This window comes from Cyprinus carpio, chromosome A18 (assembly GCF_018340385.1).
Source record: "Cyprinus carpio isolate SPL01 chromosome A18, ASM1834038v1, whole genome shotgun sequence".
NCBI classification, from domain to species: domain Eukaryota; kingdom Metazoa; phylum Chordata; class Actinopteri; order Cypriniformes; family Cyprinidae; genus Cyprinus; species Cyprinus carpio.
The window spans coordinates 20,956,407-20,971,208 of record NC_056589.1 but is presented as its reverse complement, the minus strand read 5'-3'; the positions used below and the strand labels follow the sequence as shown (position 1 = coordinate 20,971,208).

Sequence of the window (14,802 nt, the reverse complement as noted above, 5' to 3'; positions counted from 1 at the left end):
TGATCAGGCTCTCGGAGATAGAGGAAGGTTTCCTCTCTCCACTCCCCACCCATCATATCTCTCTCTGTCGTTTTTTTCCACCGTAAAGCATGCAAATCCAAGTACATCACAATCAAACGTTAACCATACGTTCTTTTAAACATATCTCAAGGGATGTGTACTGTTGCTTCCCAATAAATAAAAAATAAATAAAATAAAATTATTAATCAGTACTTTACAGTATATAAATAAATACTTTTATTTAGCAAGGGGCACTTTTTTTTCCATTCATCAAAAAATCCTGGTAAAAATATTACCACAAAACATTAAGCAGCACAACTGTTTTCAACATTTGATAATATAAGAAATGCTTCTTGAGAACTATTTCTGCATATTACAATGATCATGAAGGATCATGTGACACTGAAGACTGAAGTAACAACTACTAAAATTCCCCTTTACCATCACAGTAAGAAATTAATTTAAAAAAATTTAAAACAGAAAACTGTTATTTTAAATTGTAAAAATATTTTACCAGTATTACCGTTTTTAACTGGTATTTTTGAGCAAATAAATTCAGTCTGCATAATGAGACTTCTTTCAAAAACATTTAAAAATCTTACCAACCCCAAACAAGAAAGAAGAAAAAATTACTTAAGTTAACATCTTGTTCTAAGAGAATATATTTGGAATTAATCTAACAAAATAAAATGAGGTATGTGCTTAAAATAAGGGGAAGAAAAAAAACTTTTTTGCCATTGAGGTAAGAAAAAAATTAATTAATTTCAATTTAATCTAACTTTTAATTTGTTAATTTATTCTAAAAAAATGTATCTTACAAAATATTCTTTGATTAATTGTTATTTAAAATTATTAATCAAATAATGAATCTTTTGACATTTTAACTGAAAACAAGAAAACCACCCTATTTGTCTCTTTACACTTCCTCCCTGTTTTGTTTAATTCTTATTTTCTGCACAATTTTTATGTCAGTCTTTTTACATTAGCCATAGCCTTTGATGTTCCAACCTAGTTCGCAACATTTCTGAACTTCTACGAGTGGAGAGCAGGGAAAAGGTCCCTCAGAAAGATCCACAGGTGCCAATGTGTGGATGCTCTCGATTGGACTCCCAAATGAAGCCTGACTTGCTTCCCAGATAATTGAGAGGGGCAATAATTAAGGGTATTGAAGCATTCCTTTCAGGGAAAAGCATGTGTAGCGAGGGGTGACTCTCTGAGATCACTCTACTGACAGATGTAGTAGATAAACCAGAGATTGGGATGAGGGGTAAACAAACCCCGTTGGTGTGAAAAAGAAGAGTGAGTGAGAGAGGAAAAAAGAGAGAAGATGAAGAGCGCTCACCTTCACGTGTCCTTTGTGGGGTGGCAGAGAGGAGGGGAGCAGGGCTCTCCCAAAAAAGTGGGCTGGAGAGCAGTGGGTGGCGGGGCTTATCGGAGCAGTTCTCCTGGAGAGATTATTGGGGGATTTTAGTTGGGACGCTTGTTTCTAAAACATGATAAAAAGTCGCTCGGTGCATGATAACGCTTGAACTCCCCACCCGCTACCATCGTGTCTTCGGCCGACGTTCCACAAAAATAACAGGAGATGCGAAGTGGAAAGAACAATGGCATCGTGGAAGTGAGAGTCATTCTGCACTCACTTAGAAACTGAATGTTTTTTGTTTTTTTTTTTTAAGTCAAAAAGTCTGACTTCACAGTTCTGCTTGTGTCAACAGGAAAACTAGGCTAATCACAGCATTAGTGGCATGTACAGTTAATGTAAATTGTAATAATATTTTATAATATTACTGTTTTTACTTTATTTCTACATTTACAAAAAATATTTACCAGATTTAAGATTACCAACCCCAAACAGGTAGTGTCTTTTATAACACTATATAATAAGCATAATAATCATTAACCTAATTATATTTAGTTAAGATATTTAAAAATTTTAGACTCTTCAGTCACACTTAAAAAGGTCTAATTCTCATTGCATAAGGAAACAAGAATAACAAATCATGTGGCATCTGCAAACAGCTAGAGGTAAATTCACTTTTCCTGATCATTCTTGCAATTACATGGTTTTGAGGTGATTTTAATGGATGTTAGAAATGGATATAAGTATACATATTTCCCTCAAATTCACACAGCCTCTTGGTTTGTTCTATAATCCAAAGAATTTCATATATTTTTAAACGCGTCTTATTTGTCCCAATACGCTTTGTGCACACTGTAGTTCATGTACTGTAAGTCATTTAGAAGTCTAATAAAAAAAAATTGAAAAAAGGGTGTGTGCATAATTATTTCACAACGTCTTTAAACATGGCTCATTCAATCAGATTTTGGAGCTAAAACCTTTGTAAAAGTTGATTAATTGATCTGTTTTAGAAAAAATCTTTCATCCAAAAAAAAAAAAATTCTGGAAACAGCGATATGACTGTTCATATAACCTTCTCAGTCTTTCGGTTATCAAAGACACATTCAAATAGATAAAAGATGGTATGGTGGTTTCAGTAAATATGCAAATAATAAGATTTACATAAAACAGCCAGGTGAAAGTGATAATCAATACAAAAGGATCTGTTAGAACAGTACAGTTTCATGTGGATGACATATTCAGTTTCTCTTCCCAAATTCCCAAAAACTCCTCCACACACAGTGTGATCAAAACAAACGCGTTTCATTTCTCACAGTGTCTCAGATTAAACTCAAAGAAAGTGAGACTGAGAAATAAACAAGCACAGCCATGACAGGACGGACCCGGACGCCTAGTGACCCCAGCAGCTCCAGACTCAGGAGGATGTGGAGGGACGGCGAGAGATGCCGTAGGAATGTGAGATTCGACACACTATCTCTGCCAGATATACACTCCTTCAACGAAGAGATAGCGGGCGCGAGAGCAAATGCGATAGAATGCGAATGTGAAAGTTCTGAGCCGAAAATCATCAACAAAGCCCTGCCTCGATAGCAAGATTTAAAAAAAAAATAAAAAAGAAACAGGGGGAGAAAGAGGAAGGGAGAGAGAGATTAGGAGGAGGTGAAGGAAAGGTGCAGGGAGGGGAGGGAGAGCTGGGTGCACGGCCTTAGAAATTCTCATAATAAATGAAATCTTAGAAATGAGAGCCTATCAAGTAGAAATCAATCACTGGGGTTTGTTGTCCGAGAGGATGGCGCCACGCTGAGATAAAAGAGAAGCGTCCGTCTGGTGGATGGGGGTGGGGGTCTAGCCAATCTCGTGCAGGAACGGCCGAAAGCAGTACAGGGGGAAAAAGATGACACTCGCTCAAGACATGCATTGCCATTTGCATACACCCATACTCCCATGGATTACACCTCACTTTGAATCAGTGGAACGCAGACGTCCGCCCATTCATCCTCAATTTGATGGGTTGCCGTTTTTCTTAACACTATCCACGATCCTTGCATTTCACTGCCTAAAGTTACTTGAATCAAACAAGTTTGGAAAACGTGCATCATTTTGTAACGAATACATCTTATCTGGAAATCAGCCAAGCAAGGAACTTCACCGTGTGTGTAAGAGTGTGTACAGGTCTGTGTTATCTCTGAAAAATGTTTGAGAACATGGTCTGAGCCAGGAGAACCCTCTCCTTAAGTTGACATCACATGATCAGATGGGACCTACAAACACATGAATGATTCTCTAATACAACACAAAGCTACGGTATATGGTAACGTGTCCAGAAATACCCATCCCAATATGGTAATATCATGTTAATTAACCAGGGATATTATTAACTGTAATGTTATGACACAACAGAGCTGAGATAGGAATCTTAAACCAAATATCCAAATTGATCGCTGATCCCTTCACATCCACCTACCTCATTGGCAGGTCCATCTGTGGTCTCGCCTGATTGGATGCTGCCAGAAAACGGGCCCCACACGGTGTCATCTGACAGGTCCCTGAGGGCCAGGACCTTGAAGTCATCAGCACTGCCACTTAGCATAAGATCATCTGTATACACACAGAGCACAAAAGAGTGTAAATACATCAGAACAACAATTAAAAACAGGTAGAACAAGAGTGTTAGTTTTGTTTTAAGTGGAGTTTGCTAAGGTGACAGCTATTGCTCATACTTAAGTAGGGAACCACCAATATTACAATTCTAGCCGATACGCCAATAAGTTGACAATTATTAATGTTATGGGCCGATAAACACGATAAATGTACACTATTAATAATTATATACAATTTTGTCTAAATAAATAAAATAAAACAGCACAAACCAATCATTTTCAATGTTAGAGGTGAAATTAGGCAATCACAACAGTGATGTGTTCTGTGATGCGTAATTTCATTTCTAACATATTTTCTAACATATTACAATATTATTACTGATAATGGTAAATGAAACATTTTAAATAATTTAAAATAAAAAAGTAATTCTTGATGAATTGCTTGTGTTCTTAAATTTGAACGTAAATATAATTTAAACAAAAAAAATTAAATGGGGAATAAGATAATGCCAAAAGATAATCAAATATAAGAAATGAAAAAAAAAAATAATAATATATATTTTTTTCCAATATGATAAAAAATATATATATATATATATTATATATATATATATATATATATATATATATATTAGACTGATTAAATAGTTAAAAGAAATAATACATAAATTAATAAAATATAAAATAATGAAATAAATATATGAAAAAAAAAAAAAATAGTACACAGGGCTCAACAATAAGGACTGCCCGATGAGCGAAAGACACTATGGACAGTTGATGGATTTGTCACTGGCCCGATTGGGCCACTACTGCGTCATCATGAAAGTTAATCATTTGCATGTGTTTTTTTAAGTCTTGTGATTTTGCAGCAGGCAAGACGTGTGAAAGACAACTCCATTTAGTACTCACACGTATACTGTACGCACTCTGAGATGCACGTGTCTCTAATAAAAGCTCTAAGTTTTTTCAGAGTCTTCTTGTGCTTGAACAGACAACCACATTTTTGATGGGTATGCCAAAAATACCTATCTCGACAAGTAATTTTTTGTAGCTTAAACAATAATTATTAATGAATAATATATATATATATATATATATATATATATATTTTTTTTTTTTTACTATCAGTTGAAGTTCTTGGCTTGCACACAAAACTGCACAGCAATAATTTTCCAAACTGTCATATATGTGGAAATATTACGAAGTGTGTAAACAGTTGAGACGCGCTGAAGATGGATGGAGAAAATACTGTTGCAGGCAGAGCAAGATCACGGTTTACGATGCGTGAAATATTTTGGAAGAAAATCCTAAAAATATTGAACTGGGGGTTCATAATGAAACCCCCTGTATCTCTGAGGTTTTTTTGTCTGTTTTCAGAAGAGTTTACATGTTTCTTTTCCTCTTAAAATGCCAATTAAAAGTAGTGTGTTAGCGCAGCACTGCTATGTGTACAGTGGTAAACAAGGAAACGCTGTGCTGATGTTTCATAAGTGCCACCTGCTGTCAGAGACAGTGAATCTGCATCTCATTCAGCCTGTCTGCTTTTTCCTAAAAATCATTTAGCCTAATTTATGACTATTCTATTTATTTATTGTGCTATTGCTTGTAATTTGTTCATTTGTTCTTATTAACTGACTGTTCACTTGTCTTTAATAAGTTTGAACTTTACATTTATTAGGCTATAGGAGTTTGTATTGTATGTGTAAAATTTAATTGGTATCTAAAATTTGTCATTTAAGCTTATTTATTGGAAGATAACGAGTCAAAAACAATGATAACAGCAACTATTTTATTATATTATTATTATTATTATTATTATTATTATTATTATTATTTTTGGTTGGGCCAGTAAGCAACAACCTATTGTAGCAAGTAGCAACCACACAGGAATGTGCTAAAACCACTCAAAACACCATAGCAAACCATATCTATTTCAGTCTTTAGCATTAATGAGCATCAATTCTATAGTCAAACTACTAAGTCTAGTACCCACTAGGGGGAGTTTGGCACTCACCCGAGCAGTGACACTGGACCAAAACAGAAAGAACTTATGTACTTTTCCTATGAGAGATAACTGCAGTGTGATGGGAGTCAAGGCTTTGGTGAGTCACAAGAGCAGGCCTGACACAGGAACAAACACAGGCTCCACAAATAGTGATATGGACAGCTGACACAAAAAGTCTGCTGCTCTCTCAACCTAGTATTTTACATATTCATGCTTTAGATATGTTTATTAAAAAGGTTCCTCTATTAATTAGGTCCCCCCTACAGTTGGTATCTTCTTCAGAGGGAGCTTCGCTGAGGAGGTCGACCAGTGCTCCAGTCCATTCCAGCATTCTTTGTCCCAGTGCAGCTCTGTTTAAACTGCCTAACCCCCTTTAGCCCCCCCACCAGTCTCGCTTTTGGGGGTCGGGCTAAAGTGCTGGGTCCGATAAGAGTGTTTGTCTAACACTCTCCATGTCAAAACAACTCATCTATCTTCTCTGTATCTATCCCCACCAGAGAACAACAGACAGACGCTGATAAAATGGCTTTCCCACAGCCAAGAGACGTGGAGTGGGGGAGGACGTGAGGAAGAGAGAGAGGGCAATGGGAGCAAGAGAGAAGGATACATAGGTGGAATGGGACAGATGCTGGACAGAAACATGACACAGAGCGAGACTTACCAGAATTGTCTAAAAGGTAGTATTAAATGATTAGTTATAAATCAGTCAGTGGTGGGTTGGGTTCGAGTGTTATTAATGAGAGGCGAGGCTGGGCCTCTATCAGCAGTCTAAAGTCCAGTGTCCTACATCCACAGCCCAGAGCTCCTATCTACTGTATGGCTTCTAATCTAAGCCCAACATCAGTACCCACCCTGACATCTCACATGACCCAATCTTATCACTACAGTAGCCATTATTACCAATAGACTACTCTAAAATAGCGCTGGGATAATTCCTACTTAAGTAATTCCTACGCCATCTGTTTTTATTATAGCTCAGCAGATGGTGACTGCAAACAGGTAAAAGTAAGAGTAAAATCTCAGTTGTTTTTTAAAAACAAAGTCTGAATAGGAGAATCCAATGAAAAAAAAAGTCAAAGTTAACAAAAAAAAACCCACCTTTTTGCATTTTAATGACAATTTAGCACATATTACCCAAAATGCTCATTATAAGATGTTACTTTCCTTTGATTTTTGCAATTAATTTTTCCCTCAAAGGTGATCAAAATTACATTACACAAAAATACAAAGTTTTATAAAATTACATTTAGAAAAATGTAAAAATTAAGCAAGGTATCTATTAAAATAAATTTATTTATTAATAGTAAATAATAAAACTAGAATATTTAATTATTATTATTAACTGTACATTAATAAGTTTTAAGACTAATAATAAATAAAAATAATGACTATATATTACATTACATGTTTTAGAAACATACATTACAGTTTATATATAATATATCTATATTATATATATATATATATATATATATATTGTATTATTATATGTATATTATACGATATATATGCATTTAATATAGAAAGGGAGAGAGAGAGCCTATAATAGCTCATCTTTATCTTCACATTACAGTCTAAAAAATTAATCAATTTTGTACAAAATAAATATACAAATAATTAATATTAATATTAAATACATTTAAAGTGTTAAAAAAAAAATGAATAAAAAATAATCGTTTTTTTTTTTTAAATACTGACACGGAAGAGAAGTAATTTTTGAATAAAGTCATTATTTTGGTTTTCTTTGCGCACAAAAAGTATTCTCATAGCGTTATAAAATTATGGTTAAACCACTGATGTCACATGGACTATTTTAACGATGTCCTTGCTACGTTTCTGGGCCTGGGAATTTTCAGTTCCCTTGCTGTCTATGGAGGGTCAGAAAGCTCTCGGATTTCACCAAAAAAAATCTTAATTTGTGTTCTAAAGATGAACGATGGTCTTACAGGTTAGGAACAACATGAGGTTGAGTAATTAATGACAGAATTTTCTTTTTTGGATGAACTATCATTTTAAATACAACACAAACATGTTCTCGACAGGTTTCACGAAATTCACCCAAATGTGGACATTCTTAACCATCAGGGAAGTGTTTAAAATACACAGTATTGACACATCTTTCCATCAAGCTAAAATGTTTTCAGGGCTTCTGCTGGACAATTCACCATCATAACCCTCGTGAACAACCTCAAACGAATCCTCTCTAAAGACCAAGAAGTCTTATCTTTAAATCCCTACCATTTTGCCACACAACAGACTAACACACTCGTGACGCTGCCCTTGTGTTGGGCCATAGCAACTCCCCTACAATAACCCCATCAACCTTATAGATAGTTTTTGCGTGAACGGTTCCCAAAAATGTATGCCACCCTTATCGATAGCGATGAGTCCACACAGCTCTTATCAATAGCTCTACACACTGGCAGTGTCCACACAAGCCTTATCAATACGCCTGCTGCCGTAGACACCGAAGCAGCCAGTGTGCTATATAAAAAAAGAAAATCACCCCATCATTAATGCAACACCATCGTACAAAAGACAGAAAGAAATAAAGAAAGAAAGCTGAATTCAGCTATAATAAAATCAATTTATCAATAACACTAGAGGGAAACGGTCTACGAAAGAGTGTAGTAAACACCCCGAAGACAACACAAATCACTCCACAGTGGGCGTTGTGCTACCAGTCATACCACCGTATATCACAGCACCACCCCACAATCCTTTGAAGAAGGATTTCCCTTAACTCAGTTAACTCAGCCAACTGCCCCCCCTCAAAAAAAAAAAAAATCAGTGGGACCAAAATTTTCCCTTCGCCCACTCCATGACTCATTTACTGTTTCTGTAGTCTCAAGTGGTTTAGAGCATTGTGTTAACAAGCGCAAGGTGGGGGGTCGATCCCCGGAAACACATGATAGGTAAAAATTGATAGTCTGAAAGCACTGTAAGTTGCTTGTGGATATTTAAAACGCTTCCCTGCTAAATGCATAAATTTAATTTAATTTAATTTAATTTAATGACCATTAATATATTGGTGCTTCATTATATGTGTAGTACTTGTATGCATGACAGGGTTGTTGTTATGGTGAGTCAGCCTGTTGGCCATAAAAGCCAACGCTCCACAATAAACCTGCCAAAACTGAAAACAGTAATTATTCATGTATAATAATAATTATACATGATGAAAGGATGGCCTGTGGCCTTAAAGCTTTTCTCTGGAAATAGACACATAGAGAGGAATTCAGTAAACATTTGCAGAATTGCATCACGCAAACAAGATTTGCAATTATGCCTGTGTAATGATCTGTTGTTATCATTACTTGTAGTGAATGGAGACTAAAACCGATACATTGGTACCATCTCAGTATTTTTGGTCATTATTCAATAAGAGTTATTATGGGCTGGTATTTGGCCAGAGAGCACGGTTTAAAAAGTTTTAAAAACCCTAATAATGGATCATTAGTTTCTAAAAAGCACAGCTTTTTACTTTGCTTAGATGTTACTTAACAATGGACTGGAGTGTGGAAGTTCTTGTGGAATGTGGGATCGTTGTGATGTTTTTATCAGCTCTTTGGTCTCTAATTCTGAGCACCCATTCACTGCTTAGGATCCATTGCTGAGCAAGTAATGCTACAGTACATTTCTCCAAATCTGTTCTGATGAAAATTAGAAAATGTGTTAATTTTCAGCAAATTTTCATTTTTGGGTGAACTATTCCTTTAAAGTTAATCTTAAATAAACACTAATAATTTTAATAATGGTCATTTTTAAATGTATGTTTAGTAAAGCTCAATGAATATCCATTTTTCAAACTGTACATTATAATGTTGTGACACCTAAATTCATAGGCTTGTAGCATTTAAACTGATTGATTTTAATTGAATTATTTTAATTTTAATACAGTGCTTTAGATAATATATATTCAAAGGCGCTTCACAAAAAATGTATGTTTTAATGGTTACAATCAGGAAGTAAAACCATATCTGTTAACGTCAGTATATCAGAAATTCATATTCATAAAAATAACTACTGGCTATACTTAACGTTTTACAGTCAGAATTTGCATATCAACGAAAACGCATATACAACAATGCGTGTCAGTTAATTCAAGAATTTCACTCATACGTCAGTTCTCACTCTCAATGATATTTTTTATATTTCCACAGTTAACGGCCTTTATACCTAATGCCCTTTTAAGCTTTAAACCTTTTCAGAGATGTTCCTTAATAACAACTCTTATATCAGTCCAAACACAAAAACAAAGATTCTCATATTCTCATAACAACAACATTGAGTGAGTACATCTTTTTAAAGGCTCCAGTGACTCCTGTTTATTGGCTAAAAAGAGCATGTAGTTGTCCACGTTAGTCCCTCCCATTCAGGTTTCTGTGGCTCCTTGGGCTTCTCTATCAAGGACTAATTGATTTTTAAAAGACTATTGTTGATATCAAATGAGGCAGATCGCTCCGCGGCCATTGATTTTTTGACAAAGTTGTACAACAGAAATCTTTATGTGGAGACACACTCCGACCCTACGCTAATAGGTGGGGTTTAACCTCCACATGAATGACAAAATCCCACACTTTCCTTAACCCATACAGAGTGGAAATAGAGTGTGCAAGTGTGTTCGCTAGAAAGTATGTTTCTAACACCAGTAAAAGAGAGTTATTCTGTAGTTTAACAGGAGTGATCAACAAACCCCCCCACCCCCACCCACTCAAACAAAAAGTCCCTGATAACTCACCCAAGCGTCCGTGGGTCAAAGAGTTCAGTTAAGAAGATACAAATATCTAGGATAGGTATCATATATTCAGCACAACATCATTTCCATTTTACTCTTCTTTTGCTGGGTGGAGATAAGACACCTGCACTGCCACTCTCATCAGATGAGCTTCAACAGAACTTTATCATTGACATTTACTACTGCTTACACAACTAATTTTCTCTTAACTGTACTTCTGAACTTTTATCTGACCAACACAGATGCCAAACAAAATATGCAAAGGGGTAGGGAAGATGAACTATGCTCACACAGAAACCCTCCTCTCCCCCTGTGTTTCACACTGCTTTGCAAAGGATGTGGCTGTTGACGACACATGCCTGGAGAAACAAATAAAGACTTTGAGGCTTATATGCTAAATTCCACCATGGGTGGAAAACAAATTGAACTGCTCAAGCGAGTTTATAGCAGAAAATTATAGCAGAAAAGTGCAGGTCTGATAAGCACAATGATACCCCTTTTTGCCCGCATGTACCAGGGGCTAGTCCAGTGCCCATGCTATTGCCAGTTTGGAGTTGGTTCTACTGTCGAGCCTTCTAAGAACCAATTTGCCTTTCCACTGGCTAGAGAGCCACCACATAACCAGGTCTTACATCATTAGAATAAGTCTCATTTCCCCTAGCAACAGTGGCGCCACAGCACGGCAGCGCCAAACACAATGGGCTTGTTCAGGATGCATCGGCGCCAGGCAGACTGATCGGCACACGACACCGAAGCACCCAACAATGTTTTGGTGCTACTTACGAACCACTTTTCCTGGTTCGGAGCTGGTGCTTTGGGTGTCGAAAGACAAAGAAAAGAAGAACGATTTGAAAGTAGGCTTCGTAGCTTTGAACCAGCACCCAAAACTGCATTGGTGGAAAAGGGGTAGTGAGTGTGATATATCACAATTTAAAACATAAATAATGCTTGACCAGGATAATAGAACAAGAAGCAAGGAACCAAGAAGATAACTACTGTAAGAAACAGCAAAACAAAAACGTTGCATAATGAAATCATAATAGATACTTTAACTTTAGCCTTCTCTAAAGTGTCAAAACTCACCAAAAACCAACCAGGGGGCGACAAGTAAGAAAGGTGCAAATCTAGTCTTAACACAGGGTGACCTCAAACAAACGAAAAGCAACAACATTATGTTTTATTATTTTAGGGGGCAGTAGGCTTTTAGCTAAATCACGGCCATAAACTATGTTCTGCTACGGGGGACATTAGCTTGCAGACAGCGTTTGACTGAACAAAAAAAACTGGGTAATGCCAGGATGAGTCATATTAAAATGAGAAACAATGTACATTTTAAAATCCAAATATATATGCTAAAAGATTTTTGACTACACAAGTATACAGATTAGATTTAAAGCAACGCGCACCTGAACTAAATGCCACAAAAATTCTGATTTCATGGGGTTTTAATATTGATTTTTAACAGGTAATATATTTGCTTTTGGATAATAATGTTGGGTTTAATTCTCACCCTTAATGCTGTGATTTTAATTAATTTGAATGTCTTCTGGTTAGGGGACCATATAGAGTTGCTCTATAATGCTTCTGTATGACTGCAGGCCTGATTTTATGTGTGTGTGCGCCCGTTTTTTCCCCTTGTCTTCCACCACCGTTACCCTTCACAAATGAAAGTAAGGACCTTCCAGAAACTCGTCCTGATAATCCCACATAAATTAATTAGAAAAGTGTTTCTTGACATTCTCGCTGCATAGACAGGGGAAAAGACTCGGGGAAAGCCAGCAAACTTAATTGTACGGTATGTGGACTTTGATAATTAATTCAATAATTATTTCATGTCTACTTTAGCAACCTCCTTCTGGCTAGAAAAAAAAAAAAAGAATATTTTGATGATAGCAGTGTTAAGGATTTTAGGTTTTCTGAAAAGAAAATATGGGAATTACACTGAAATACAGTCAGTGAGAAAATTTCAGTGGTGAGCAAAACACACATTTGAATATTTAAAATGTGAACTATCAATGCAGTAAATAAACAAAATATAAGTGAAATTTGCAAACAAATAATTCTAGACCTTTTCTCTAACCATTTTACCAAATTGCTTTAAAACCAACACAGTCCCAGATGTGATAAAAAGTCATGCGTTTAAAAAAAAACAATAAATACCTTTTTCCAATAAATTGCTATTTGGTTTTGTACTCTATTACCATCACAAAGAAAGTCACAAATTTTAAAGTGTGGTTAAACTGTCCAAATATATTTTAAGGCCACTGCACATATTAAAAAATGTGTTTGTTGTACTCTATAAAACAAAACTGAAATAGGACAAGCGGTCTATGACTAAAAGTTTCTGAATGGCAAACAAACTTTTAAACTAAACAAATATTTCAGTTAATTGGATTTAATCCAACCATTAATATAATATCAATGGCAAACAAACCAGGCAGATTTGGCAAAAAAAACGCCCTTATTCGCTGACCCGTTTGTCATACATCCTATTTCTACAATTATAAATGTCTCCAGATAACTTCTCACATTTTAAACATGTTCAACTGTTTTCTAGCTACAAATGACAGATGTAAGTGGCACACAGAGAATGCCAGGGCCATGGCGGAGGAGAAGATATCGGGCATGAGGGAGGAGTAAGACTAACTGAATCTGGGGGCACAGAGAGAGAGGACAGAAAACGGCAGGCAAGAGCACAGGCATCTGATAGGGCCGGCTAATCGCGTGGCAGTGTCCCGGCTGCAGCCGCCAGTTCGTGAGAGCCACCATGGAGCAGCTGGGAGATAGAAGCGGGGTTTCGGCAGTGAGAAATGTTCCTTACAGATATTAAGCCCACCACCTCTCATCATCAGCAGGGAAGAGAGGTGACAGACAGAGGGAAGGACTATGTTCTTAATTACAGATAAATGCCCCATTCCTTCACAGTCAATCAATCATTGTGGCGAGCAGTATGCTACAGTGGAAGGTACACTGTATTCACACACAAACTTCTAAATATAAATTGTTCCAGCCAGAAAGTTTTCGTGTGTGAAGTTTATTAGATTGCCGTTGAGCTCGCGTTTAAACCACAAGGGTGGGGACGATTGTCCCGCAGCCATGTGCACAATTAAGTTCCAGCATTTGCAGGTGTCGTAGGAAGCATGCCAAGAGCAAATTTAAAAAACAAAAAAAAATTAGATTTAAAGACACTCTCATCAGCGAAAAAAATACAGCCCATGAAAACACGTTTTTTTACTGTTAATTATTATACCAGCCTTAACTGAACAGAGAATAACCCATCAGATAATTTGATTCTTGGAAAACCAACAGAGTTAAAACTTGTTTTTTTTTTTCTTTTTTGTTCATTTTATGTTAAAAAAATAAACAAAAGCACGCACCAGTGGCTATGCTGCTGGCCCACCATAACCAAAGTGGGGAAAGAAATACTTCTTAATGGTTAGTTTAGTGGTAGGGATGCTAATATTACATTTGAAAAAAAAAAATGTAAAAACAATTTTCACTCAGGCTAGCGCGGTAGTAAATTTCACTATTGATGACAAAGAAACAGCAAGTAACGTACTGACTTAAAAAGTGAAATTTTAAAGTAGAAAAACTAAAATGTTATTTTTCTGTAAATATAGTCCAATAATCTTTCATTTATTCACAACTTAAAAAAAAAACTTTTTTTACAGCATACCAATAGGCAGTTAATTATTTTCATGTTATAGCTATTAACTGATAAATTGCAAATATTAAAAGTTTCTATACTATTGTCCAAAAAATACATCCACCAAATTCACTTTACATTTCAAATGGATTGACTTTACTTTTTAGTGTTGTGACAACATTATAATGTTGTTATTTGCTAAGATTAGATTTAGAATGTTTTTTTAATTATTAGTGTTGTTAAAGATAAACTTTAAGTGAGCGTAAGATGGCAGCAAAGCTTATCTATGAAGTAAAAACAAAAAAATATCCAATATATAACGATCCAAACAGATACAGATAAATTACAATTCCCACAATGTCAGGTCAGGAATCTGGAGAACGACGCTGTGCTGGAATAAGAGGGGTAACGTGGGGAAAGTGGAGAGCGACTGAGCAATGGAGGTTAAACGGT

At 35.9% G+C, this 14,802-nt stretch overlaps 1 protein-coding gene across 5 annotated transcripts in view; it reads right to left on the bottom strand.

The window, feature by feature from the left end:
* Nucleotides 1-14,802, bottom strand: part of LOC109110023 (zinc finger protein ZFPM1-like) — a 70,267-nt gene that overhangs the window by 10,848 nt on the left and 44,617 nt on the right. For all 5 annotated transcript variants that reach the window (XM_042775361.1, XM_042775359.1, XM_042775357.1 and 2 more), the window contains one exon: nt 3,825-3,958. In XM_042775361.1, coding sequence (XP_042631295.1) covers nt 3,825-3,958 — 134 coding nt within the window. The remainder of the gene's footprint in view (nt 1-3,824; nt 3,959-14,802) is intronic.